The sequence below is a fragment of the Aquarana catesbeiana genome, linkage group LG11 (genome assembly GCF_042186555.1).
Source record: "Aquarana catesbeiana isolate 2022-GZ linkage group LG11, ASM4218655v1, whole genome shotgun sequence".
NCBI classification, from domain to species: Eukaryota; Metazoa; Chordata; class Amphibia; order Anura; family Ranidae; genus Aquarana; species Aquarana catesbeiana.
Window position 1 is genome coordinate 111,323,998 of NC_133334.1, and position 27,958 is coordinate 111,351,955.

General features: G+C 45.9%; 1 protein-coding gene across 2 annotated transcripts in view; it reads left to right on the top strand.

Annotated features, from left to right (window-relative positions):
- CDC42BPG (CDC42 binding protein kinase gamma) overlaps window positions 1-27,958 on the top strand; it is a 268,963-nt gene that overhangs the window by 78,908 nt on the left and 162,097 nt on the right. For both annotated transcript variants that reach the window (XM_073604887.1, XM_073604888.1), the window contains exon 4: window positions 20,910-21,005. In XM_073604887.1, the coding sequence (XP_073460988.1) occupies window positions 20,910-21,005 (96 nt within the window). The remainder of the gene's footprint in view (window positions 1-20,909; window positions 21,006-27,958) is intronic.

Sequence of the window (27,958 nt, forward strand, 5' to 3'; positions counted from 1 at the left end):
TCGGCCTAAACTGAGGAAAAAAATGTTTTTTTATATATTTTTGGGGGATATCTATTATAGCAAAATGTAAAAAATAATGCGTTTTTTTCAAAATTGTCGCTCTTATTTTGTTTATAGCGCAAAAAATAAAAATCGCAGAGGTGATCAAATACCACCAAAAGAAAGCTCTATTTGTGGGAAAAAAAGGACATCAATTTTGTTTGGGAGCCACGTCGCACGACCGCGCAATTGTCAGTTAAAGCGATGCAGTGCCGAATCGCAAAAAACGCTCTGGTCAGGAAGGGGGTAAAATCTTCCAGGGCTGAAGTGGATAAGCACTTCTCCGCTGTCGTCCAATAGATTTACAAATTTAAAATCGACATTTATAATTACCATTTGTGTCTCTAGAACAGTATTTCAGCAAACCTTTAAATTTTGGGCCAGGGAAGCATGTCTCTTTCTCTTAACCCTTTTTTTTTCTGTATATCTGTGTACTCAGATTTAATTTGGTAATCCCTTTTAAGTACAGCGTTTTTAACTATTCAGAATTTTATGTCAGGGCTGTACTTAAGATTCATACAAGTTGAAGTACCACATCTAAAGCTATTTTATGTCTGTCAGATTGCCATATGTAGGTGCCAGAATCACTCATGTTGTGCTATGTTTGCAATGTCTAATTGCTGTTAGTGTAAACATGGAGTTCTTAGTGCTGAATATACATATGAATATACCCAAGTATTTAATTTTTTTTTAAGAAGGTGTGTTTTTTTTTTTTTTTCTCTAAATTTCCAAGGAACCAAAGGTTTGTATTTCTGAATACTTCCTTTTGAAGTAAAATGGCAAAAGGGAGGATGACAGCTTGTTGAAAAGACACTTGTGTAGATTATAGACTTGTTTATGAGTCAGCATAAATCAGATTAGAGCAGGAAAGCACGGTTTTAGAAGTGATTTAATAAACCCTTGTAAGTTGCTAGTTCTGAAGCCTAGCCCACATATAGCACAAAGAAACCTGTTGTCAATGCAGATCTTTGATAGAATGTTGGACTAAAGGGCATGTTATGTAACTCTTTAGACCTATGGCAAAAGGAATACTGTATATCGTTTACATATACAATTGTGGGAGTTACTGCGCTAACCTCAAGTGACAGAAAGAGCAGCTACATAAAAATGTGACAAACCATATAAGGAATCACAATGGTGGGTAATGTAGCGCTAACAAATAAGCACAAATATAATATAAGTGGAACAGTGCAAAAAAATTAAATTATACTTTAACATATAAGTGAAACCGTGCAAAAAGTCAAAATATGCACAAGTAACATGTGAAAAAGTCCAATGGATGAGGAAATCTATTGAAAGAAGCCTGTACGTCAGCCATTAAATGAGTGGATCAAGGGTGGAATAAACTAGCACTGTCCGGTATGGCAAACATCAAGGGTGGTACATCTTCAACACAAGAGATGTGTATATATACTCTTACCAGAACAGGTGGACTCAAATGTCAGCAACAGAGTCATACAGGCATGGTGCCAAAAACGGCGGATACACAGAACTACAAAGGGTCCAGGACCTCAGAAGATTAATCCAGGGGTATTGTGAATGACCACCAAACGAACCTCCAATGGAAGGAGCACCAAAATTGGATCTTAGATGAAAAGACTGACTGGACAGCAGGGCAACTCTCATCCGGATGATATGTGGAGAAAAAAATTGGTTCCGTATGGTGTAGGTCAAATAATGAGGTTTTTTATTTCTAAAAACTGGTATACAGCAATGAAGATAAAAATTGGGATCACAGATAAAAATGCATGGCAATGTGAGGAGCATTTATTGGCCTGCATTTTTAGAAATAAAATACCTCATTGCTTGACCTACACTATATGGGAAGCAATTTTTTTTTTTTTTTTTTCTCCACATACCATCCAGATGAAAGTTGCACTGCTGTCCAGTCGGTCTTTTTGCATCGAAGATCCAGTTTCGGTGCTCCTTCCATTGGAGGTTCGTTTGGTGGTCATTAACAATACCCCGGATTCATCTTCTGACCCTTTGGAGTTCCGTGTATCCACCGTTTTCGGCACCCTGCCTGTTTGACTTTGTCGCTGACATTTGAGTCCACCTGTACCAGTAATGCCACGTACACACGATCGGTTTTCTCATCGGAAAAAGATATGATGGCTTTTGCGACGCGATTCCGCTCAAGTTTGCCTTGCATACACACGGTCACGCAAAAGTTTGCTGAAATTACGACCATCAAGAACGCGGCGACGTACAACACTACGACAAGCAGAGAAAATGAAGTTCAATGCTTTTGAGCATGCGTCGAATTGTTTCCGAGCATGCGTAGGAATTTTGCACGTCAGAATTGCCACAGACTATCGCATTTTCTGTGCATGGTAGCCCGTTCGCTTCTAACTTCAGCTTGTTCAATTTAAGCTTTGACAAAAAGAAAAAAAAAAATGGGAGCTGATTTGGTTTCTGTGCCGAGCTGCACCAGATTTTGCACTCTTCTATATCTTAGTCAATTGACTCCAGTAGTAGCATAACCTGCCAGGCGCTTGCATTTTTCATAAAGGAAAACCACTTTGGTTGCCTTCTGCATGGGTATGTTTTTACAAGTGTTTTAAATATATTGTGTGTTGTTTTTTTTTTTTTTTTTTATGACAAGATCTGGAAATCGACTGACTACCATATAACCAGGCTGGCCTGCCAAACACGTTGGAGGATGGCTACATATACCTTTTTTATTTTAGGATATGCAGTCCTTGAAGAGATTTGACTATTCTTTTTGATATCCTACAATGGGGGAGGGGAGTGCGGTTGTCAATCCAAATCCAGTCGGGTCACAGGCAAAAGACGAAACACAACTGGGTGGGCTCAGGGCGAAGTGCTCTGCCCACCCATGTTTTGAAGCCAGTTAGAGCTTCAGGCTCTAATCATGTGCTTCTAAAAAAAAAAAAAAACAAACAAAAACCCTCCATTGGAATCTATGCGTCTGGCACCCTGCATGTAGATTGAGGGGTGGCACCCCATATGGACAGGCCGCCACTGCACTAGGGAGTAGACTTAAAGTAAAATGTAGCCTTGGCATTTAGTTCCCTGCACAACTTTCAACTTATGGAAATGTGAGAGAAATATGGGTGATCAGATTTTGAAAATGTTTGCACACAGGTGTGCTGATGGGGTGTTCTATATTAATTTTCTCACAGATCCGTTCCTGGTCATTGACCGAAAACCGTTGCCACCAAAGACAGGTAGGCAACTTGTCATTTCAGGAGGAGATTAGCAGATACTGTCTGCATAATTTTCTCACAGCCCACAAAGACTTCAAATTAGCCTGAAAAGGCTAACTTGCCCTTCTGGGTAGAAATGCCTGCCTGTCTACATTTTTTGTATTATAATAATTGCTTAATGGCCCACACCGGCAAGTATTTCTGTTATGAGAAAATGTGCAAAACCTCAGTTCACCATAAGCTTACATCAGCTTTGTTTTTTATAGTATTAATGCAACAACTCCAGCCAAAAATAAGATAAAGTGAATAGTGTATTAACCATTTCAGCCCCGGAAGGCTTTACCCCCTTCCTGACCAGAGCACTTTTTGCTATTCGGCACTGCGTCGCTGTAACTGACAATTGCGCGGCCGTGCGACGTTGCACCCAAACAAAATTGATGTCCTTTTGTCCATACAAATAGTTTGTGGTTTTTTTTTTTTTTTTTTTTTTTTTTTTTTTTTTGTGGTATTTGATCACCTCTGCGTTTTTATAGCGCAAAAAAAAGGTGACAATTTTTTGGGGGAAAACAATATTTTTTACTTTTTTCAATAATATCCCCCAAAAATTAGGGCTGCGGATATTGGCGATTAATTCCTCGATTTAATGGTTAATTTTTTGATTGATCCAAATTTTTTTTGATCGGTAGGCTGCTTTGGGCCAAGCTGTGGCTGCAGCGCTCCGCTCCCTCCTCTTCCTCCAGGATGTGTCATACACAGTCTGCGGGCATCTCCCGCTGTGTGTCTCCGAGCTGAATGTGAAAACTTTGGCCGTACTGTGAGAAGTCCCGCCCTCCTCCTAGATCAGCTCGTGTGATAGACGCAGTGTTCTGTCTATCACACGAGCTGATCTAGGAGGAGGGCGGGACTTTTCTCACAGCGCGGCCAAAGTTTTCACATTCAGCTTGGAGACACACAGCGGGAGATGCCCGCAGACTGTAATCCAGGCACAGGCACTGACTACAGTGAGGCTGCGATTATGGGCACGGTAAGGCCCATTGCCATAACAACGGTGCTAAATCAGCTAAAAGTAGTTGGATCTGTATGTGCGTTATAATCGAAACTAGTTGATTAATAGATTAAAAAAAAAACACGAACACGAAAATTTTAATCAGTAACAGCCCTACCAAAAATATATAAAAAAAACTCATTTTTTCCTCAGTTTTAGACCAATATGTCTTTTTCTACATATTTTTGGTAAACAAAATCACAATAAGCCTATATTGATTGGTTTGCGCAAAAGTTATAGCGTCTACAAAATGGGGGGATAGTTTTATGGCATTTTTATTTATTTATTTATTTTTTAGTAATGGTGTCGATCTGCAATTTGCATCGTGACTGCGACCTTATGGCGGACACTTTTGACACTATTTTGGGACCATTGTCATTTATACAGCAATCAGTGCTATAAAAATGCACTGATTACTGTGTAAATGACACTGGCAGGGAAGGGGTTAAACACTAGGGGGTGATCAAGGGGTTGTGTGTCCTAGGGAGTGATTCTAACTGGGGGGGGGGGGGGCTACTACTCACGTGACAGCGATCACTGCTCCCGATGTCAGGGAGCACTGATCTCTGTCATGTCATTAGGCAGAACGGGGAAATGCCTTGTTTACAAAGGCATCTCCCCGTTCTTCCGCTCCGTGACACGATCGCTGTCACGGAGCACACGGCGGGGGGCGCGCGCCCACAATGTCGCATCTTAAAGGGAATGTACCTGTATGCCTATTTGCCCAGCCGTGCCATTGTGCTGACATACATCGTCATGCACTGGTTGGCATGTGGTTAAAATAACTCAACCAGCTTTATTTCAGAGATTTACCCCTGGCAGTGTGTTGTGTGTTTTTTTTTTTTTTTTTTTTCCTCCTTCTGTTAGTTGTCCTCAGTCTATTATGCGGCATTATTCAACATATTTCATATTTCCCCAAAGCCCAGGTCAACCTGGAACTGCCCCAGTCATGAGGTTTTTTTTTTTTTTTTGGCAGTTTCTCCCATTCTTCTTTGCCGGAACTCTCAAGCTCCATCAGGTTGGATGGGGGAGCATCTGTGCACAGCCATTTTCAGGTCTCTCCAGAGATGTTCAATCGGGTTCTAATTTGGGCCACTCAAGGAGAGTTGTCCTGTAGCCACTCCACTTTGTTATCTTGGCTGTGTGCTTAGGGTTGTTGTCCTGTTGTAAGTTGAACGATCGCCCCAGTCTGAGGTGCAGAGCGCTCTAAAGCAGGTTTTCATCAAGGCTGTGTCTATGCATTGCTGCATTCATTTTTCCCTTGATCCTGACTAGTATTCCAGTTCCCGCTGCTAAAAAAACATCCCCACAGCATGATGCTGCCACTACCATGCTTCACTGTAGGGTTAGTATTGGCCAGGTCATGAGCGGTGCCTGGTTTCCTCCAGATATGACGCTTGCCATTCAGGTCAAAGAGTTCAATCTTTGTTTCATCTGAGCAGAGAGTTTTGTTTCTCATGGTCAGAGTCCTTAAGGTGCCTTTTGGCAAACTCCTAGGCGGGCTCTCATGTGCCTTTTTCTGAGTAGCGGCTTCTGTCTGGCCACCCTACCATACAGGCTTGGTATGGTAGGCTTGGTCATGATTGGTAGAATGCTGTAGAGATGATTGTTCTTCTGGAAGGTTCTCCTCTCTCTTCAGAGAAACATTGGAGCTCTGTCAGTGACCATCGGGGTCTTGGTCACCTCCCTGAATAAGGCCCATCTCCCCTGACCGCTCAGTGTGGCCGGGCGGCCCCTTCTAGGAAAAGTCCTGGTGGTTCCAAACTTTTCATTTTCAGATGGAGCCCACTGAGCTCATTTGGACCTTAAATGCTGTAGAAATTTTTCTGTACCCTTACCCAGATCTGTGGTTCAATACAATCCTGTCTGAGGTCTACAGACAATTCATGGCTTGGTTTGTGCTCTGACATGCACCGTTAACTGTGGGACCTTGTATAGACAGGTGTGTGCCTTTCCAAATTATGACCAATCAACTGAATTTACTACAGGTGGACTCCAATCTAGCTGTAGAAACATCTCAAGGATGATCAGTGAAAACAGGATGCACCTGAGCTCAATTTTGAGTGTCATGGCAAAGGCTGTGAATACTTCTGTACATGGGATTTTTTAAATTTCTAATAAATTTGCAAAGATTTCAAAGCAATCTTCTTTCACGTTCTCATTATGGGGTATTGTTTGTAGTATTTTGAAGAAAATAATGAATTTAATCCTTTTTGGAATAAGGCTGTAACATAACAAAATGTGGAAAAGGTGAAGTGCTGTGAATACTTTCCGGGTGCACTGTACATAGGGCTGGACATAGCTGGTTTGCCAGAGGCAGCCCACAGCCACCCATATTGCTGAAAGTAAATCATTACTGTGTGTACTAAATAGTTCAAGACTGCAGTTCTGCCTACTAGTGTAATACAGCCAAGTGCTCATTGTTGTGCCAAACGGAACAATGATTCCTCCATTTTTGTTGTTTGAGATCTATCTGCTACAGCACGAGCCCTTATTCTCTTCCTGATTGGCTTCAGTGACTTGTCTGTTTAAACAAATGGAAAGATCGAGCATAATGGATTTCTACAGATGTTAACTGGGGTGTCTTGTCTGTATGCTGTGGTTGTTATTGCTAATTACACTCTTTTAATCCATACACCTGCTGCTTTCCTAGTTAAACTGATTTGTAAACGATCACCTCGTAAAACAACCCTTTCAGTTTAAGACCCTTTTCACACTGGAGCCGCCCGAGCGTTCGCGGTAAATCGACGCTTGTTTCAGTAGCGCTTTACCACTTTTAACCCCCGCTAGCGGCCGAAGAAGGGGTTAAATGCGCTCGTGTTGAAGTGCTTCCAAAGCACTGGCCATTCATTTCAATGGGCAGGGCATTTTGGGAACGCGGTGTACAAACCACCCCAAAGATGCTGCTTGCAGGACTTTTCCTAATGTCCGCAAACGCACCGCCCCAGTGTGAAAAGTCGCACTGAAATGAATGGGAGGCGGTTTTTAGGTGCTTTACAGGCGCTATTTCTAGCGCTAAACCGCCTGAAAACCATCTGTGTGAAAGGGGTCTAAAAATGAAATGAAAGGCAAAACATTTGTGTATAGATCTTTAAAAAAAAAAAATTTTTTTTTTTTTTTTTTTTAAAATAAGTGATCATATTCCCCCTGTTTTTTTTCAGCTGCATAAAAGCTGGGGGAGGAGAAGCAGCAGCACACTGAGTTTTCCAGTGAATGGCTGTGCGGTGGGGGTGGGCATGTCAGGACAAGTCTGATCATTGGACAGGAGTATATGAGTTCCCAGCATAGCTAGGGAACTGACCACAGTGTGCTCGCCTGCTTAGTGTGGTCAGTTTTTAAAGGGGAAGTAAACACTGATGGGTTTTACTTCCTTTTTGTTCCCCTGCAAAGTAAAAGCATAATGGGCTAGTATGCACTTGCCTACAAACAAAGCCAGCGCTTGTCCCTGTTGGTGGCTGCATCCATCTCACACCCACCCCCCCCCCGTCTTTCTTCCAGGGGCCGCGGACTCCGGATCTGTGACTGGCTGGAGCTGCATGACGTCAGTCACGGCACTTGCGAGTGAAGAAACAGCACGGAGGTCTGTTTCTTCACAGTGCATGCTAAACGGCGCCTGTTTAGGAGACATTTCCACTACCTATAGGTAAGCCTCATTCTAGGCCTACCTATAGGTAAAAGTTAAAATCAGGGGTTTACAACCACTTTATAGGGAAGCAAGGGGACTTGCAGGATCACCAGGTATTTCACACTAAGGAAGCAATACTAAGAGAACAGGATACTTTCTCATGCAAATACAGGTACATATCATGAATATGAAGTGTTTGCTACCCAAACCCTTTAACATTGTATGGCCAGCATCACAAAAGATTAACACTACATGTGTTTTTCTTTTTCTTTTTTTTTTTTATATTCTAATAAAAAATTAAGTCTTCTAGTTCAGTTCATAGCTGGCTAAGGTGCCATGTATTCTAAATATCAGCAAAATAAAGTAAAACAGGCCGATCCTGCAGGAATACTACATGTATGAAGTGCTCTGCAGGCATTTGGAGGATGACCTTTCTTTGTTTTTGTATGAAATATAAAGCTTTTGTGTGTCTCCAGAAGGGTATGGTGACGATTTGTCTTCTGCAGAGAGCACAAATATTGTGAACTATTGTGGTTTTTGAGAGATGCAGTGCTGAGCTTCCATTTCCCTCAGGTTATGTCAAACTGGAATGCCAAGATGTGTCATTGGTCCTATTCCCTGACATGTCTGGGATGCCTTCCAGAGATCGAGCAAGTACAGACAAGCATCTCAGCATATCTTATACCATTTCAATGACTGTGAAGCTGGCGTTCTTATTGCATATATATCTAGATGTAGTGTATATCATGCAGGCAATCTCATGCATGTCTCAAATTTTTATGCAGTGGGATATAGGAAGTAAATACTTTGCACAATGTATTAAACTACTGAGTGTGTGTGTGTGTGTGTGTGTGTGTACCGTATATACTCGAGTATAAGCCGAGTTTTTCAGCACATTTTTTTTGTGCTGAAAGTGCCACCCTCGGCTTATACTCGAGTCAAGCACTTTTCTGGTGCAAAGAATGACATTTTCCGAGCCGACTTTGAGGCCTAGGTTCTAGTTGCTGGGGTTCTTAGCACCAAGTGGCCCCGAGATGTGGGGCCCCAAAGTCGGTTCGGAAAATGTCATTCTCTGCTGCAGAAAAGTGCTTGACATTTTCTGAACCGAATTTGGGGCCCTGTATTTTGGGGCCACTTGGTGCTAGAAACCCCAAATTTGGTGTGCAAACCCAGGGGGACTAGCACTACAACATATCCAAAGCTGGGATTCCTAGCATCAAGTGGCCCTGAGATATGGGTCCCCAAATTCGGTTCAGAAAATGTCATTCTCTGCTGCAGAAAAGTGCTTGTTCCACAAAGTATCCATCTGCAGCAATGTCATTTCGGGACCCTTTGGGTCCAGAGACCCCAAATTTTAGCTGCAGCTAGGGGGCATCTAGGAACCCTTAACTACCGAGTTTGAAGTTCGGGGGACCTATGGCTGCAAATGGGCACAGTGGGGCTGCAAATGGGCATTGTTCACCCTCTTTTCCACTTACAGTAGCTGTGCATTTCTCACCCTAGGCTTATACTTGGGTCAATAAGTTTTTTCCCAGTTTTTTGTGGTAAAATTAGGTGCCTCGGCTTATACTCTAGTATATACGGTATATAAATATATATAAGATCTCTATGCATGCTGGAGTTAATAAAATTAATGGTGACATCGGAGGTTTAACTGACTTTTCTGTGTACTAACATTCACAATGACCGTGATGTTAAAGAGAAAGTATAGCGTATTTTCAGAAAGAATAATTTTATGTTATTACAGTGTCTAAACCAGCATTAGGGTCCATGCACACTAGGAGCAGAAAAAAAAAATGCCAGAACCTCTGACAGAAAAAGCAGCATAAAAATGCTTTTAGGAGCACATATCGCACATGTTTAGGAGAGTTTATAGGCATTTATTTTTACAAGTGTTACACTTGTGAAAATGTACAATGTACACGTGAAAATGCAAACGCTCCTAAATGCTACGTTTAGAAGCATTTATGGAGAGACAGCTCTAGGCTTTGTGAGGCCTTAGGCAAAACTTAGACATGAGGCCCTACTCACGCCCATAATGGGGAAAAATAATTCAAGCGATAGATACCTGTGCGCTCCCCAAGAGTTAATAATTTTAGGCAGAAGACACTGACACAATAGTGCCTTAGGTAAGGTTATTGCCCTCTGCAAACTCACTTGCACTGTTGCACGGGGCTTCACTGGCTCCTCGCAGGTCTTAGCAGCAGCACTCTCCTCTGCTTTTTCATCCCACCTCCCGGCCTCTGATTGACATTACGCTGGGCAGGACTAGTAAGCAGGGAAGTGACTGCTTTGGACTTTAGCCGACCATGTGCAGGAGTGCTGGTGCACATAGCATACTCGCATCGCTCTGCTGCAAATAGACCGCAGTGTAGTGGCAGCCGGCCGTTGTCACGCCTGTCTGCAGCTGTGTGGAGCAAGCGGCCTTTTTACGAGGCATCAGAGGCCTCCCAGCCCAGTCCGCTCCTGCCGGGTTCAGCAGCAGCCGGCAGCTCCGCCTCCACCTCTACAATATGCAGCGATGTATACTAAAGACGCTTTACCAGTCCGGCCTGCTCATTCCGCCAGCTTGGGGACACTGACCGGGGACATACTCTCCCACACACATCAGGCAAATTAGGCAGTCGCGAAGGCCCCTGTAAGCGCGAGGCCTTAGGCGACCGCCTAATTGGAAAGCCGTCTGCATTTTATGAGCATTAAGTGTTTTTTCTGCCTGAAAGCTCCCCTCAAAAATGCGATCCAGAAGGATTTTGCTTTTTTTCCTACCTCCAAACACTAAGCGTAAAATGCCTCAAGGTCCTAATGTGCATGGACACATAGGCTAACATTAAGCTGCTTCTACGGGCAGGAGAAAAAAATGCAAAACACCTGTAGAAGCAGCGTTTTTTAAAACCCAGTGTGCATGGACCCTTAATCCCAAAAACAGGTGCAAATACAGGTGCATCTAAAAAATTATTGAATGATCAAAAAAAAATTGAATATCCTCAAAGGGTAAAGTGATAGTAATGTCTATTTTTTTTTTCGTTTAAAATAACAAACATGTTATACTTACCTGCTCTATGCAATGGTTTTGCACACAGCAGCCCAGATCCTCCTCTTCTCGGGTCTCTCTTCGGTGCTCCTGGCCCCTCCCTCCTGTTGATTGCCCCCACAGCAAGCAGCTTGCTGTGGGGACCCCCCGAGCCGCAACTCCCTGTGTCCATTCAGACACGGAGCCGTGGCATGGCCATGCCCCCTTTCTCTCCTCATTGGCTCACTGACTTTGACAGCAGTGGGAGCCGATGGCGCTGTGCTGCTGTCTGTCAATGAGGGGAGTCCTGGACAGCTGAGGCACTCGTGCACATTGCTGGAACTAGATGGACCTCAGGTAAGTATGAGGGGGGCTGCTGCACACAGAAGGTTTTTTTTATCTTAACCACTTCAATACTGGGCCATAGTCCTATAACATCCGCAGTTGGGATCTCCCATCCTGGGCGGGCGTCGAATGATGTCCTCGGCTTCTCGCCGCATCCGTGGGCCCGCAGTGCGGCGATCGGGGGTGAGATGTGTCCCTCTGACACACCCCATTCCAGATCCGTGTAAAGAGCCTATAAAAGATGGCTCTTTACCACGTGACCGGCTCTGTCCAATCACAGCCGGTCACCTGTACTGTCCACACATGCACGACGCTCGTGCAGGCCCCTAGGGCGGCGATCGGGGACGAGGCTTGTCACCCTGACACAGTCCAACCCCGATCGCAGTAAAGAGCCAATGAAATTGACTTTCTACCACGTGACTCGCTGTGTCCAATTACAGCCGGTCACAGAATGTCAACAAACCGCGGTAACGAGATGTTACCGGGTTCTCCTTCTCTCACACCGATCGTGTGTGAGAAGGAGATTGCGATAACATCTCATTACCGCTTACAGTGTACACCAACCACACTGATTTCCCCCCCCCCCCACCTAATAAAGAGGACCTGTCACCAGCCATCAAAGTACCTGTCACCGTTCATCTGAGTAACCGAGTACCTGTCACCAGCTCTTCAGGGTATCCGAGTACCTATCTGCAGCCCATGCCTCATAGAATATATGTTGGGGTGTTTGCTTTCCAAAATGGGGTCATTTTGTGGGTAATTACACTGTCCTGGTGCTCAAGGACCTTCAAAAGTGTGATAGGTAGGAATGAAATGAGATGTGTAATTTATGCTTCTAGAATGCCTGAAGGTAGTACTTCAATGTTGGGCCTCTGTATGTGGCCAGGCTGTGTAAAAGTCTCACACCTGTGGTATTGCAATACTCGGGAGGAGTAGCAGAATGTGTTTTGGGGTGTAATTTTTAATTTTTGCTATATACATGCTATGTGTTAGAAATATCTTATAAGTTGACTCCCAATGCTTCATAGAATATACGTTGGGGTGTGGTTGTTTTCCAAAATGGGGTACGCTTGCCGCCAACGGGGGGGGTTGTCGGGGTGTTGGCTGTTTTCCGTGTCCCCCCCCCCCCAAAAAGAGAAAAAGCCACCAGCCGCCACTGGGCTTGACACTAGGAATGTGACAGTTGTAGCCTATGTCCTGGATACGTCTGTGTGTGGTGGCTTTCAAAGCACTGACACCAGCCGTAGTCTTCTCCTTTTGATTCTCCCCCAAATTCTTGAATGGCCTTTGCTTCACAATCTTCTCATGCCTGCGGTTGTTCCTGTTGCTTGTGCACCCTTTTTCTACCACACTTTCCTTTCACTCAACTTTGCATTAATTTGCTTGGATACAGCACTCTGTGAACAGCCAGCTTCTTTAGCAATGGCCTTATTATAACTTGCCATCCTTGTGGAGGGTGTCAATGACTGTCTTCTGGACAACTGTCAAGTCAGTAGTCTTATCTATGATTGTGTAACCTACTGAAAAAGACAGAGATCATTTAAAGGCTCAGGAAACCTTTACAGGTGTTTTTGAGTTACCAAATTTATCGGCGTATAACATGTGCCTTCATTTTAAGAGGGAAGTTTCAGGAAAAAAACATTTTCTTGTACATCATGGGACACAGAGCCTTAAGTAATTAATGGGTTATAGGCTACCTTCAGGTGTTGACACTGGTAAATCCAATTACTCCCTATATAACCCCTCCTCCTTCCAGGAGCAAATCAGTTTTTTCGCCAGTGTCTAAAGGTGTTGGTCACGAGTAAAGATGTGCTCTGAGGAGCTCCAGGAGGGATCCATGCTGGATTTAAATAGCCTCCATAGACCAGATCCATCCAAAGTGCCATTGAGGCCTAAAGGGATGGTATCTGGGGCCTTGTATCGAAGCGCGAGCCTGTAACGCATCTTTATAGGGCTGGACCCCAGGAACCCAGGGCTTAGGTCTTGTTACATTACCTAAACTTCCTGATGGGGTGCTCTTTACAGGTCCAAGGCAGTTGGAACCCCGTTTTTAGGGAGCCAGTGCTTGAAGGCTTGCTACGCAGCCCGCTGTGATGGGTGAAGGTTGGATTATCTGTTAATTAAGCAAACCCTGCGGCAAGGATAAGGTAAGGGAAGAAACGTGGGTATTAAAAAATCTATGTATTTCTTCCATTAGGGAAAACATGTTGTCATGCCTTAATTCTCCAGTCTAGTCTGTAAGCTCAGTCAGTGTCTGGTTGCAGCAGCGTGTGGAGGGAGAATTTGCAAGGTAAAAGAAAGCTGCAAAAATGTTTTCTTCTCCCCCCTGATGGGACCAGAGGGGAGGGGGGGGGGGGGATGCAGAGGTCCCGCTAATACAGCTTATTGTTTTAACACTGGCTGATTTCACTGTTTGTACCTGCTGCTGGATGGGTCCCTGCTCCCCCCCCCCCCCTCATGTTGTAAAAAGGGGAAGAATTTTTCTCTGAGGGGCGGGGCCTAAGCACGATGCCGTGAACGTCCACGAGGACACGTGGCAGGCTAAAAAACAAATACAACACAGCTGTGACAGTCTCTCCTCGGCTGACAAGGAGAAAACAAGCAGCCTGCAACACAAGGACACAAGAGCTGTGGGATATGTGAGGGTTGCAAACTGGCATTCCTGATACAGGAACGATGCCTTTTTCCCAGCACTAGGCTGAATTTTATAGCGGCTTTAAATGTCATGACTATTTTTAGCGATTTAGGTGCAATTTGTATAGTGCCTCTGTTTTTGTACTTAGGACTATGCCTACCAAAAAAGACACCACATAAAGGTTTCTCCCCCAGGCGCTAGGATCCCGAGTCGCATTTCCATGCTGTCATCCTCGCCTAAATTACCAGTTATGGCAAGCCGGGGTGAGCCATTTGGAACCAATTGATGGTGCAACTGCTTCTCACATCTCAGCCCCTGTATACGTGACGGAAGATGTCCTTTCTTCCTCCCTGCAGGATCTGGAAGAAATATTAGCGGCTTTAATCGCATCCTCCATTCAGATGGATAGGAAGCGTGCTAGATCCCCCTCTCCCACTTCAGAACCTTTGTAAGGGGAACAGTGGACACAGGATGAGGTGTTGCCCTCAGTCGATCAGGAGGAAAAACAAACCGATGATGATTCCTCTGCAGAGGAAACAACGGTAGATGAGCCTTTTTCAGCCTCTCAAATCTGTGAAATTGCTGATACAATCTCTTACAGAGATAGTTCGTTCTACTTTTATGCTACCCCTAACTGAGTCTCCTGAAAGTGCGGTTTCTTCCTTGGGTTCCTTTAAAACCCTCTCAACCTTTGCATACGTTTCTTGCACATGCATTACTAGAACAGCTTATTTTTGCTGGATGGGATCACCCGGATAAGCATTTTCTCCCTCCTAAGAAAATTACAAACCCCCTGGAGGAGAAATTCTCCAAAAGATGGAAAATACCAGCAGTTGACGCTGCGGTTTCCAATGTGAATGAAGGCCTAACTTGTCCAGTAGACAATGCACAGATGCTTAAGGATCCAACAGATAAGGAGTTGAAATCCCTGTTAAGATCTACTTTTTCCATAGCAGGTGCCATTACTCAGTCTGAAGTCGCTGCAATAAGCGTCTGTCAATCCCCAAAGGACCAATTTAAACAGGCCCTTAGAGAGCTTTCTGCACAACAAGCTTGGGATTTGGCTGAACTACCAAAAGCATTATGCTTTGCCGTAGATGCTATTAAAGATTTTATTCACCAGGCCGCCTTATGCTTGTGCATATGCGTAGAATCCCGTGGTTAAAAAATTTGGTCACCTGAAGCACCATGTATAGACCTCCTAACTGGGTTCCCTTTTTCATGGGAAGCCACTATTTGGAGAAAACTTGGACAAATATATCCAAACAATTTCTAGTGGGAAAAGTACTCTTTTGCCAGTCAAAAGAAAGTATAAACGCCCTTCATTTAAACGGGCTCTTTCCCCTACACCAGGGGTTTCTGCTTCTAGGCGGGGCGACGGCCTCCGCCGTCACACTCTAGAGGAAGATCTCAGAGTCAGACCCAGGCTCAAAAGAAGTCCTGGGCTCTGAAATCTGCATGCTAGAATCCTAAAGCCTCATTATGAAGAAGCAACCCCCCCCTCACCAAGGTGGGGGGGGGGAGACTTCTGCAGTTTTCAGAAGTCTGAAAAGAAGAAATTCTGGACAGATGGGTCATCTCCACAATAACGCTGGGGTACAAGCTGGAATTTCGGGACTTTCCACTATCTCGCTTCCTTAGGTCAAGCTTTCCCAAAGATCCAGAGAAAAGACAATCTGTTTCGGGCACTAGACCGATTTAATATCTCAAGGAGTGATCATACAGATCCCCATAAAAGAGCAAGGTTTGGAGTTTTATTCAAATCTTTTCATGGTATCAAAACCAAATGGAGACGTCAGACCCATTCTAGATCTAATGCCGCGTACACACGAGTGGACATTTTACGGCAGACTTTGCCCGGCGGACGGGATTTCATCTGACAATTCGATCGTGTGTGGGCTCCAGCGGACTTTGTTTTCTCAAAAGTTGGACGAATTGGAGGAAGCATATAATACCCTCCCCTCACCTGACAACTTAAATAAAGTTTAACTACAGGCCCGAGTAGTTTTGCAGTTGTATTTGGAAAAAGCCAAACAACATCTGTTCTTTTGTAAAACGCGAGTATATGAACACTGGGAAAAGGCAGGGAAGCTGCTAGCATACCTAGCCCATCTCGACGATAAGTCGCCCGTAGTAGTCTCATTAATTGAGCCAGATGGAACAGTGGTCACAGACCCCCCCCCCCCCCCCCCCCTTTGGTGGCAAATAGGTTTCTGAGTTTTTATGGGGAATTAAGACTGTTGCAAAACAGTATCCTGTCTGCTTGGAACAAAACAATTCAAGCTTTAGACTTACCAATCCACAATATTGAACTTTTTTACACTACTCTAATTTTCTGAGCTACTGAATTTTGGGTTTTCACCAGCTGGGAGCCATAATCAAAATTTCAAGAATTTCTTTCTTTTAATCTATCACTGTGTGTAATGAATCTATATAAAATGAGTTTCGCTTTTTGACTTAAATTGTTGAAATAAACTTTTTGATATTCAAATTTTTTTAGATTTGTTTTTGTTGTCTTTTGTTCAGGCTTTCTTTACGTTATTTCACCTGGTGATCCTGCCTGTAAGACACCTGTCTTGAGGTGTCTGCATTTTGGATAAAGTAGTAAAGCAGACACCTTTTGGATAGCAGCATTGTCAGTCTGGGGAGAGGGTAGTGTAAAGGTCCGTACACACGATCGCACTTTTTGACAACAAACATGCAAGTTAGCTGTTTTGGAGCAACATCCGACCGCGTGTACGCTCCATCGGACAAACTTTCCGGCAGCAAAAGTCAGATGGAGCAAAGTCCGATCGTGTGTACACAAAAGCATCGGACTTTTCTACAAACTACAGTACGCGGCCGCGAGAATGTTTCCAGCACAAACCCATTGCGCTGGTGTACTGTACATCTCGCACTGGCTGCAATAGGAAAAACACATTTTCCTATTGCGGCGAGCGCGAAAGGGAATTCCCCTCTGGGGGGGCATACCAGGCCCTTAGGTCTGGTATGGATTTTAAGGGGAACCCCCTACGCTGAAAAAACAGCGTGGGAGTCCCCCCCCAAATCCATACCAGACCCTTATCCGAGCACGCAGCCCGGCCGGCCAGGAAAAGGGGTGGGGACGAGTGCCCCCCCCCCCCGCACCAGGCCACATGCCCTCAACATGGGGGGTGGGTGCTTTGGGGGAGGGGGCGCCCTGCGGCCCCCACACCCCAAAGCACCCACCCCCCATGTTGAGGACAAGGGCTTCTTCCCGACAACCCTGGCCGTTGGTTGGCGGGGTCTGCGGGCAGGGGGCTTATCGGAATCCGGGAGCCCCCTTTAATAAGGTGGCCCCCAGATCCTGGCCCCCCACCCTTTGTGAATGAGTATGGGGTACATCGTACCCCTACCCATTCACCTAGGGAAAAAAGTGTCAAGAAAAAAAAACCACAGTACACAGGTTTTTAAAGTAATTTATTAGGCAGCTCCGGGGGTCTTCTGCCGACTCCGGGGGTCTCTCAGGCCTCTTCTCCCTCTCTCCGGTGTCGTCTCTACGTTCTCTGGTTCTTCTCCGGTGCCTTCTTCCTTCTGCTGGGCTCCTCCGCTATCTTCTGCTCTTTTGCCGCTCTTTTGCTAGCGGAGGAGCCCAGTCTTCAGAGATGACTTCTTACCTCTTCTCTTCCAGAGATGTTGACACAACGCTCTCTCCAGCTGGAATGCTCTCTGTGTGCTCAGCTGTGACTTATATAAGCGGTGACCCCGCCCCCTATGACATCAGTCACCGGGGCATGCTGGGACTGTGAGGTCATAAGGGGGTGTGGTCATAGGATGACATGACCACGCCCCCTTATGACCTCAATCCTAGCACGCCCTGGGACTGTCATGTCATAAGGGGGCGGGGTCACCGCCTAATATAAGTCATAGCAGAGCGCACAGACAGCATTACAGCCGGAGAGAGCGTCATGTCAACATCTCTGGAAGAGAAGAGGGAAGAAGACTATCCAGATGTCTGGGCCACTGCTAGCAAAAGCGCGGCAGATAGCGGAGGAGCCGACAGAAGATCCAGACACCGGGAGAAGACGCCGGAGAGACCCCCGGAGTCGGAAGAAGACCCCCATAGTCGGAAGAAGAGCGGCCTAATAAATTACTTTAAAAACCTGTGTACTGTGTGTTTTTTTTCTTGACACTTTTTTTTCCCCTAGGTGAATGGGTAGTGGTACAATGTACCCCATACTCATTCACAAAGGGTGGGGGGCTGGGATCTGGGGGCCACCTTATTAAAGGGGGCTCCCGGATTCTGATAAGCCCCTCGCCGGCAGACCCCGACAACCAACGGCCAGGGTTGTGGGGAAGAGGCCCTTGTCCTCGTCAACATGGGGATAAGGTTCTTTGGGGTGGGGGGGCCGCAGGGCTCCCCCTCCCCCAAAGCACCCACCCCCCATGTTGAGGGCATGCTGCCTGGTACGGCTCAGGAGGTGGGGCGCTCGCTCATCCCCACCCCCTTTCCTGACCGGCCGGGCTGCGTGCTCAGATAAGGGTCTGGTATGGACTTTGGGGGGACCCCCACGCAGTTTTTTTCGGCGTAGGGGGTTCCCCTTAAAAGCCATACCAGATCTAAGGGCCTGGTATGCCCCTGGAGGGGGACCCACGCCGGTTTTTTAGTTAAAATTTGGCGTGGAGTTCCCCCTCAAGATTCATACTAAACACAGTGCCTGACATTGGCGGGGATCCAACTCTGATCCCTGCACCAGTGTGAACCCGGCTCGTAAGGTGTCAATCTCACCAATAAAAGTGGCAAAATTGACACAATATCAGACAACAATACAGAAGTTGAGCAAAGGGTGGTGGTAAAAACCATGTGATTTGGTGAAAGTTGGCTGGAAAAGTCCTGCCGTCTGTATGCAAGACAAACTTCTGGCCAACGCCCTTTGTAAAAACTTTCTCTTGGATTTTTGTACAAAGTCCTATCGTGTGTATGGGGCTTTAGACTAGCAGATTAAGATGAGCTTTATAGGCAGTTACAGCAAACTATCCTCTTGGGATAAAAGTTTTACATGAATAAAAGTTGTTCATTGTACGCACCCCTCTGTGTTTAAAAGGTTTGTCACAACCCTCTAACTCAGGGGTCTCAAACTCAAATTGCCAGAGGGCCACATGACAAGTTTTCATATCCCATGGGGGCTGCATGCAAACTTTCAAAACTTCAAAAAACAATAAACTATACCAGCAATAATATACTATACCGAGCACTGATGTCAGCAAACACATTAACCCAGCACTGATGTCAGCAAACGCATTATTAACCCCCAACACGTGTCAGCAAAACACATTATTAACCCCCAGCACTGGTGTCAGCAAAACGCATTATTAACCCCCAGCACTGGTGTCAGCAAACGCATTAACCCCCAGCACTGGTGTCAGCAAACGCATTATTAACCCTCAGCACTGGTGTCAGCAAAACGCATTATTAACCCCCAGCACTGGTGTCAGCAAAACGCATTATTAACCCCCAGCACTGGTGACAGCAAACGCATTATTAACCCCCAGCACTGGTGTCAGCAAAACGCATTATTAAACGCAGCACTGGTGTCAGCATTATTAAACGCATTAACCCAGCATTACCCCCCCCCCCCCACACTGTACAAATACCCCCACAAATACCCCTCACACTCCATAAATACCCCCCACACACAAATTTCTACACTGCCTCAGTGTGATGGCTCACTCACCTCTCCAGGACCCTGGATCCAGCGCTCTGAACGATCACCAGTGCCTAGGTGGACGGGGTGATGGGTGGGGCGAAGGGCGGATCCTTCCTCCACTCCTTCCTCCGCTCTGTTCTCTCTCTGGGCTGCAGCAGCGTGCAGCAGAGAGGGGACGGAGACAAAGCTCTTCGGCGCCTCCCCTTCTGCAAACCCGTCCAGGCTCGGCGGGCCATTTATAACCAGTCCGCGGGCCGGTACTTTGAGACCACTGGTCTACATAATGCCTTACCTGACACAATTGTCCTTTCATAACCAGTAATGGCAGTTGCATGCATTGATCATCTAGACATAAATTTACATGTTGATGGCTGTGGGTGAATTAGGTTAGAAAACACAAATGCTGGCACCCACAAGGGAGTGCCAATTTGAACATGCACAGAAGTGCCTGAGTGTTTTCTGTGTGCTTTGCTTTCCTCCCACTCTTTAAAACCTAGTTTAAAGTATTAGGTCACCATTACAGATTTTCTGTAGAGATGAACAAACACCGGACCCCTTCCCCACCCCCCCTGGTCCCTGCTGTAATGGTCTCGGCGATCCTGAGCTGTCAGGGCTCCTGCAAGCTACTTCACCTGTGCAGGGATTTGAACCCCCCCCCCCCCCCGGCTTTCTCTCCTCTTTGTCTAGGATGAACCAGATGGATTCTAATTGGTCAGCATCATCACATGGATGGCGCTGACAAATCAGAATCCGCCTGGTCTGTCCTTGCAGTGCTGGATGGAGAGGAGAGAAAGTGGACATTTCAAATCCCCAAACCAGTGGACCGGCTTCCAAGAGCCCTGACAGTTCAGGATCGCCAGGCCAGCGCAACAGGGAACAAAGGTGGGGAAGGGGTCCAGTGTTAGGTCACCTTTTTACAGATTTTCTGTGAAGATGAACTAACCATTTGTATGCAAATTCATGTACACTTTATTACTGACTAGATGTATTAAAATTCATAGTTTGGGTGAAGGGATTGCAAGCAAAACACTTTGCCCAATCTCCCCCCGATTTTGGTATTTTTGTTTTTATATTTATATATGCATGAAACAAACCCTTTACATTGCAAGAAAATCAAATCAGGAAAGTACATTTTTTGTGTTCGTTGGTCAAGAAAAACCATGCCTACACCAATACCTTGTGTTTCAATAAAACATATCTCGTAGGGTACAGACCAGCTAAATACTAACTAACCGCTAAACATTGGGGATGATGAAGGGAGATGACTGAAAGATGATTAGCAAATAAGAGGTCATCACAACTAACCAAGAATGTAATAACTTAGTCAAATTCTATACATTTTTTAAAAACAAATAACTATGTTCTGTTCTGCAGACTGCTTGTTTCCGTGAAGAAAGGGATGTTTTGGTGAAAGGAGACACTCAGTGGATTCCAAGCTTACACTATGCATTTCATGATGATAGCTACTTGGTAAGATATTCCGCAGGCTTTGTCTGTTTTGTTGCTGAATCATGTGTTTTGTACCATAATCAACACTTCATCTTTTAAGGTACACACAGTTGACCAGCAAAACACAGTATTCTGCTGCCATATCCTGTGCTAAAAACGCACCTACATTAATTTTTTTTTAAAATGCAAACTAATTGGCAACTGATGGTGTATAGTGAGAACCCTGTACTAGATTTCACCATAACAGTGCTGGCTCTCCCTCTACATCTGATGTTTTGGTCGCCTGATAATACTAGAACTGAATTGCCTGAAATGTATTTTCAGAAGGTTAGGGGTGCCTGGTTTCTGGCCGTGTTGGGGTCCATGGCTTTTGGCAGTGTAAGAGCCTAACCTTTTGTTAGGCACAGAGAAGTGCATTGTAGGAGCCAGGAGGAAGGGTACACCCATACATCATAGCCAAGAGTTCTGGGTGATTTCTGCAGCACAGCAAATGGGGCAATGCAGTTAAGTAGGGAGCAGTGTGGTGGCTATACAGAACACTGTATATGTAAATTTGCAGATAATAAGCTAGCATAGGCTGACTTGATGAAAGAATTCTAAGGATCCTAACCATTTCCAGTGTCAATAGTTACTTCAGATGCACCAGATAAGTATTTAGTATTTCCTCCTTGAAGAACTGTTTTCATTCAGCAATATCCCTGTTAGTGTCTTTATGTATTCAGTTAGCTTCCATTTAGATATAAATAGTGCTAGTGTCAGGATTTAAACTTTATAGGTAAAGTACTTTCCTGTGTCTGGCTACATTAAGGGGAAGAGGTGATCTATGCATATATAATATTAAAATGGGAATAATTGTTGCCTATAGTGATTATTGTGCTTTTAATTGGGAGGCTGGTGGTGAAGAAAAAAAATCTGACCATTGTGGGCAAAAACTCAATTTTTGTTCCGGTTTTCTTTTTTCAAAATGTAGTAAACAGGCTCTGTATTCTACAGTGTGTGGTTTCCCCTGATTGCAAACCGCTACTAAATATTTTGGTATGGTGTAAAGAAGGGCAGTTCTAATTGTATGCGTATAAACCTGTTTTCAGCTAGAGATGTAAAATTTCCTGAAATTTTGAAGCCGTGGCAAAAGGTTTTTCCATTAAAAAAAAAAAAAAAAAAAAAAACATTTCCCTTTCCGTCATTTCAGGACAGCCACAATAGAGAGATAGTCTCCTCCCCTTCCTCTGGAAACACTGCGCCAGCCCATAAAATCTCTCCTCCCCTGCCAGACCTCAGTTATTAGTGTTTCCTCCGGTGGGGAGACACTGTGCAGAGGAACCAGGCCGGGTGCAGTCAGGGAGACTGTGGCCTCTTTCTAAAAAATCATCCCTAGGGAAGCAGGGGCTTCCAGGATGAAGTGTGGCGGTACATACCGCAGCTGAAGCCACCCCTTCCTTGCCGAGCGCGGCATCAGGTCGTGGGGGACCCCTATCGCGTCCACAGGGCCGCAGCATGGAGACAGTCCGCTCTCCCCTGTATCCATACAGGCCGCAAAAGTTTGGAACCAGCGGGCCGGACGACGGGTGACGTCATTTCCGGTGGGGGGGGCGGACGCTTTCCCTTTGACCCGCGACTTCCGGTTCCGGGTCGCGGGGCTGATAGGGGGCCGGGCTCAGGCTGGAGTGAGTCGCTTCACATGTACACAGTGTGAGACTCTACACAGGCAACCACCTGCAGTCATGTCTGAGGCAGATGCTGCAGCTCATTCGGACGCTGTCTCCAGCCTTCCAAAGGTAAGAGTTCCCTGGGGAGGGGTCCTCTCTATCTAAGGTTTGCTCTCCCTCATGTATGGTTCCTTACTTAGAGGGAGGGCAGTCCCCCTGGGTGGTCAGGGGGTGGGGGGGTGAGCGCAGTTCCCTTAAGGTGGATCTGGTACACCCCCAGGGTTGTTTCCACTTAACTTGCTGGAAGTAATATGTGTTTTTTTGTATGTATTTTCAGAAATCTACAGAAAAAACAAAGTCCACTCATGTCTCTAAAAGGAAGTGTGCCTCTTGTAGAGACAGTTTAGGGGAAGCATGGACTAAAGTTTTGTGTAAAGAGTGCATAGACTCCCTGGTTAAGGAAAGGGAATCTGAACAGCAGTCTGGGTTGGCAGCTTCTGTGAAAGAGCTGTCATCCACCTTTTCATCTTTTAAAACCTTATTTGAGACGTTCAAGCTTCCCTCTAAACCCATTCAGCAGGACACAACCCCGCCTCATGCTCAGGGCTCTGCACCTGCCAGATCTACCAATTTAGTTATGGCAGAGGAGATGTCAGGCCCTTCCGGGGTGGAGCGGAGGCAACCGGACAGTGGCACGTCTGATTCCCATGAGGAATCGGAAGGGGAGGACCAGGACGGGGAGTCCAGGAAAATCTCCAGGTATAAATTGTCCCTGGATGAGGTGGAAGATCTCTTAGGGGCAATATATACAACCCTCGGGATACACGAGGATAAAAAACCCCTATCTCTCCATGACCTTATGTATAAGGGCTTGGGAGATCAAAAAAGAAAAGTTTTTCCAGTACATGACGTTCTGGTGGAAACGATTAAGAAGGAGTGGCAGGATCCTGAGAGGAAACCCTTTTTTTCTAGCTCCCTTAAGAGAAGGTTTCCATTTTCAGAGGATCCAGCGTCCATTTGGAATAAAAATCCCAAGTTGGATGCCGCCTTCTCTCAGGTCTCTAGACACACAGACCTGGCATTCGAGGATATGGGGGCTTTGTCGGATGTCATGGACAAAAGGATAGACTCACTTCTAAAAAAGACGTGGGACTCAACTGTGGGTAACTTAAAGCCAGAAATGGCTGTTACGGTCGTAGCCCGCAATTTAGAGCACTGGCTTTTCCAGATTCAGGAGCACATTGAAGCTGGCACAGCCAAGGAGACTATACTAGCCTCGTTCCCCACGATTCTGCGAGGAATCGCATATATTGCAGACGCCTCAGCAGAGTCAGTCCGTATGTCGGCCAGATCAGCGGCGCTGGCGAATTCGGCCAGAAGAGCGCTCTGGCTGAAAACTTGGCCAGGGGACACCGCCTCCAAGGTCAAATTGTGCGGGATACCCCTGACAGGTGATCTACTCTTTGGCCCTGGTTTAGAGACGGTCTTAGACCGTACAGCGGACAAAAAGAAGTCCTTTCCGCCTAAGAGGAAAGCCCCAGCTCAGACGAGAAAGGGGTTTCGTCCGAAAAAAGGCAAGGAATCTCCCAAGCAAGGGAAGAAAACTTGGGGCCAAAGAGGCAAGGTCAGAGGAGGGGCGATTTTTCGCCCTCCTGAGAAGGCCCGTAAAGATCAATGACTCTCTAGGGACGGTGGGAGGAAGACTGGGGGCCTTCCTTCCACAGTGGGAGACCCTCTCACCCAATCGATTCATCCTGGGGGTCATAAGAAGGGGGTATCTCTTGGAATTCTCAAGACCACCCCCACAAAGGTTCCTTGTTACGAAGCTTCCCAGCTGCACAGCAAAGGCCGAAGCTTTGGTGGACGCCCTGAAAGAACTGGAGATTCAGAACGTAGTTCACAGAGTACCAAGGGGACAGGAAGGAGAGGGGTTCTATTCCCACGTATTTGTGGTGAAAAAGCCCTCGGGAAAATTCAGACTGATTCTGAATTTAAAACCCTTAAACAGGTCAATTTGCTACAAAAGATTCCGCATGGAGTCAATCTTTACGGTCAGGGCCCTGTTACCACACAACTGTTATATGGTGTCTCTGGATCTCAGAGACGCATATTTACACGTCCCTATCGCAGAAACCTCCCAGAGGTTCCTCCGTTTAGCAGTAGACCTGCAGGGCACAATACTGCATCTGCAGTTTCAAGCACTGCCCTTCGGGCTATCCTCCTCGCCCCGCATATTCACAAAGGTACTGGCAGAGGCGTTGGCCTTCCTGCGACTCCAGGGGGTATCAGTTATAGCCTATCTGGACGACCTGCTTCTTTTTGCAGTATCCCCAGAACAGTTGATCAGGGACCTCGATCTAACCAAGAGGGTTCTAACAGGTTTGGGGTGGCTGCTGAACTTAGAAAAGTCCAGTCTCATTCCCTCACAGCGCATTATGTACCTGGGGTACCTGCTGGACACTACGCTCTTGAGAGTTTTTCTTCCAAGGGAAAAAATTCTAAAACTGGACAGAGCAGTTTTCTCCCTCCAGTGCAACCATCTGGTGTCCAAGAGGTCCATAATGTCAACATTAGGCCTTCTAACTTCTACTCTTCCAGCAGTGCAGTGGGCAGGATTACATTTTCGCCCCCTACAATCATATGTACTAAGAGTATGGGACCACAGTCAGAGGGATCTAGACACCTTAGTACAGGTTCCCCATCAAATAAAGAGATCTCTTTGGTGGTGGAGGAAGGAAGTGAACTTGTCACAGGGACATCTGTGGCTCATCCCAGTCCCGCAGATCCTAACCACGGATGCAAGTGGCAAGGGCTGGGGGGCACATCTGGGATCCCTTCTAGCGCAGGGCACATGGAAGGGCGACGAGCTGCAGAGGTCTTCCAACTGGAAAGAGCTGAGGGCAGTAGGCCTAGCCCTCAGATTCTTCAAAAAGGAACTCCAGGGCCACCATGTACAGGTACGGTCGGACAACTCATCCACCGTGGCCTATATAAACAAGCAGGGAGGCACCAGGAGCGGAAGTCTGCTGGCCCTAGCAGAAGACACTCTAAGCTGGGCCGAGTCCAACACTCTCTCACTCTCAGCGGTTTTTCTGAGAGGGGAGAGGAATATAATCGCAGATTTTCTCAGCCGGAGGAGTCTAAAGGAAGGAGATTGGGCCCTCAACCAGGAGGTTTTCAATCTCATATCCGAGAAATGGGGACCCCCGGAAGTGGATCTTTTCGCTTCAAAAGACAACGCGAAAACCCCCTGTTTTTTCTCCCTAAACGCAGGGGAAGGAGCACTGGGAGTGGACGCATTATCTCAGAATTGGCATTTCAGGACATGTTATGCCTTCCCTCCTCCGGTACTATTACCGGCGGTTCTGAGGAAGTTTCAATTAGAGAGCACCTCTCTTATTCTGGTAGCTCCACATTGGCCGAAAAGGGCATGGTTTTCAATCCTCAGTCAGTTAGCAGCGGAACCTCCCCTTTTCCTTCCACCTCGAAAGGATCTTCTGTCGCAGGGTCCAGTCCTCTGCCCACAGGTGCAGCAGTGGAAATTAGCGGCCTGGCTACTGAGGAGGGTATATTAAGATCCAAGGGGTTTTCAGAGAGCTTGATCTCTACCCTCCTCAACAGTAGGAAAAAGGAGACCCGTAAGATTTACAAAAAGGTCTGGCTCCTTTTCAACAAATGGTGCATAGAAAACTCCTTCTCGGTGCAGAGTCCCGTAGCTGCGTTGGAATTTCTGCAGTGTGGAGCGGACAAGGGTTTATCTGTAGGTACCCTTAAAAGTCAGGTTTCAGCACTCAGTGCTTATCTGGAGAAGTCTCTGGCTACCAATCCATGGGTGGTCAGATTCTTTAAGGCACTGTCAAGACAGAGACCTACCAGGGGTCCTCCCTTTCCCGGGTGGGACCTATCTCTGGTTTTACAGAGCCTTACGGGAAGTCCCTTTGAGCCATTGGACAAGTGCCTGTTAAGGGAACTTACCCTAAAAACAGTATTTTTAGTTGCAGTGACAACTGCCAGGAGGGTCAGCGAAATTGAGGCGTTATCAATTAGACCTCCTTTTTGTGTTATTTTGCCAGACAGGATAGTCCTTAAGACTGATCCAGCTTTTTTGCCTAAGGTGGCGTCAGGCTTTCATAGAAGCCAGGAAATAGTCCTACCCTCGTTTTGTCCCAATCCTTCAGGTGAAAGGGAACTAAAATTTCATTTTTTAGATGTAAGGAGGTGTATCCTACAATACCTAGAGATGACTAAAACAATAAGGAAGTCTGATTCTCTATTTATTTTACTTTCTGGGGCCAGAAAGGGTCTCAGAGCGTCCCGACGCACGATTGCCAGGTGGCTTAGATTAGCTATTGGGCAGGCATATTCTTTAGCAGGGAAGGAGGTCCCTAGAGGCATAAAGGCACACTCCATCAGAGCAGTGGCAACTTCCCAGGCAGAGAAGGCTGGAGCAACGCCAGAGCAAATATGCAAGGCAGCGACATGGTCCAGCTACTCCACTTTCGTTAGACATTACAGAGTGGACCTGGTGGCGGCAGGTGAGCAGGCTTTTGGGCGAAAGGTTCTGCAAGCTGTAGTCCCACCCTAATTGGTAAGTGCTCGATTATCCTCTCTATTGTGGCTGTCCTGAAATGACGGAAAGGGAAAATTAAAGTTACGTACCGGTAACGTCTTTTCCTGTAGTCTTTCAGGACAGCCCTAGTTGCCCACCCTAAGCTTGGGGGGGTCTTATTAAAGACCAGAACGCAATATGGTAATGATATTGATTGGTATGTTATTAATGTGTTCTTGTGTCTCCCCAGCTGGCCGGAGGTACTCTGAAAGAACTGAGGTCTGGCAGGGGAGGAGAGATTTTATGGGCTGGCGCAGTGTTTCCAGAGGAAGGGGAGGAGACTATCTCTCTATTGTGGCTGTCCTGAAAGACTACAGGAAAAGACGTTACCGGTACGTAACTTTAATTTTTCAGAGGGAAAAAAAAAAGCGTGGAGAAGTTTTACAAATTGAAAGTCATTTTGTTACACTGGGAATGTAAAATGCAGAGTATATAAAAGTACAGCTTATTCAGTAAATTAAACTTACTTTTTTTATAATTGTATTTTATATTACAAATAAAATAACAAGGACTGTATATGTTCAGAACATTTCACCTACATGTGAGAACAGGTTACCGCCCACCTTTCCCTCATTTGGACGCTTCTTGCCAGTATGCATTTTCAGTTATTGACGATGCTGATCCAGATGCATATATTGCTCTTGCAAGAGCTTGATACATTTTCTCCTGATTTTCAGGTGTCATTTTATCTATAAATGAAGGGATTGTGTATTTTTGTG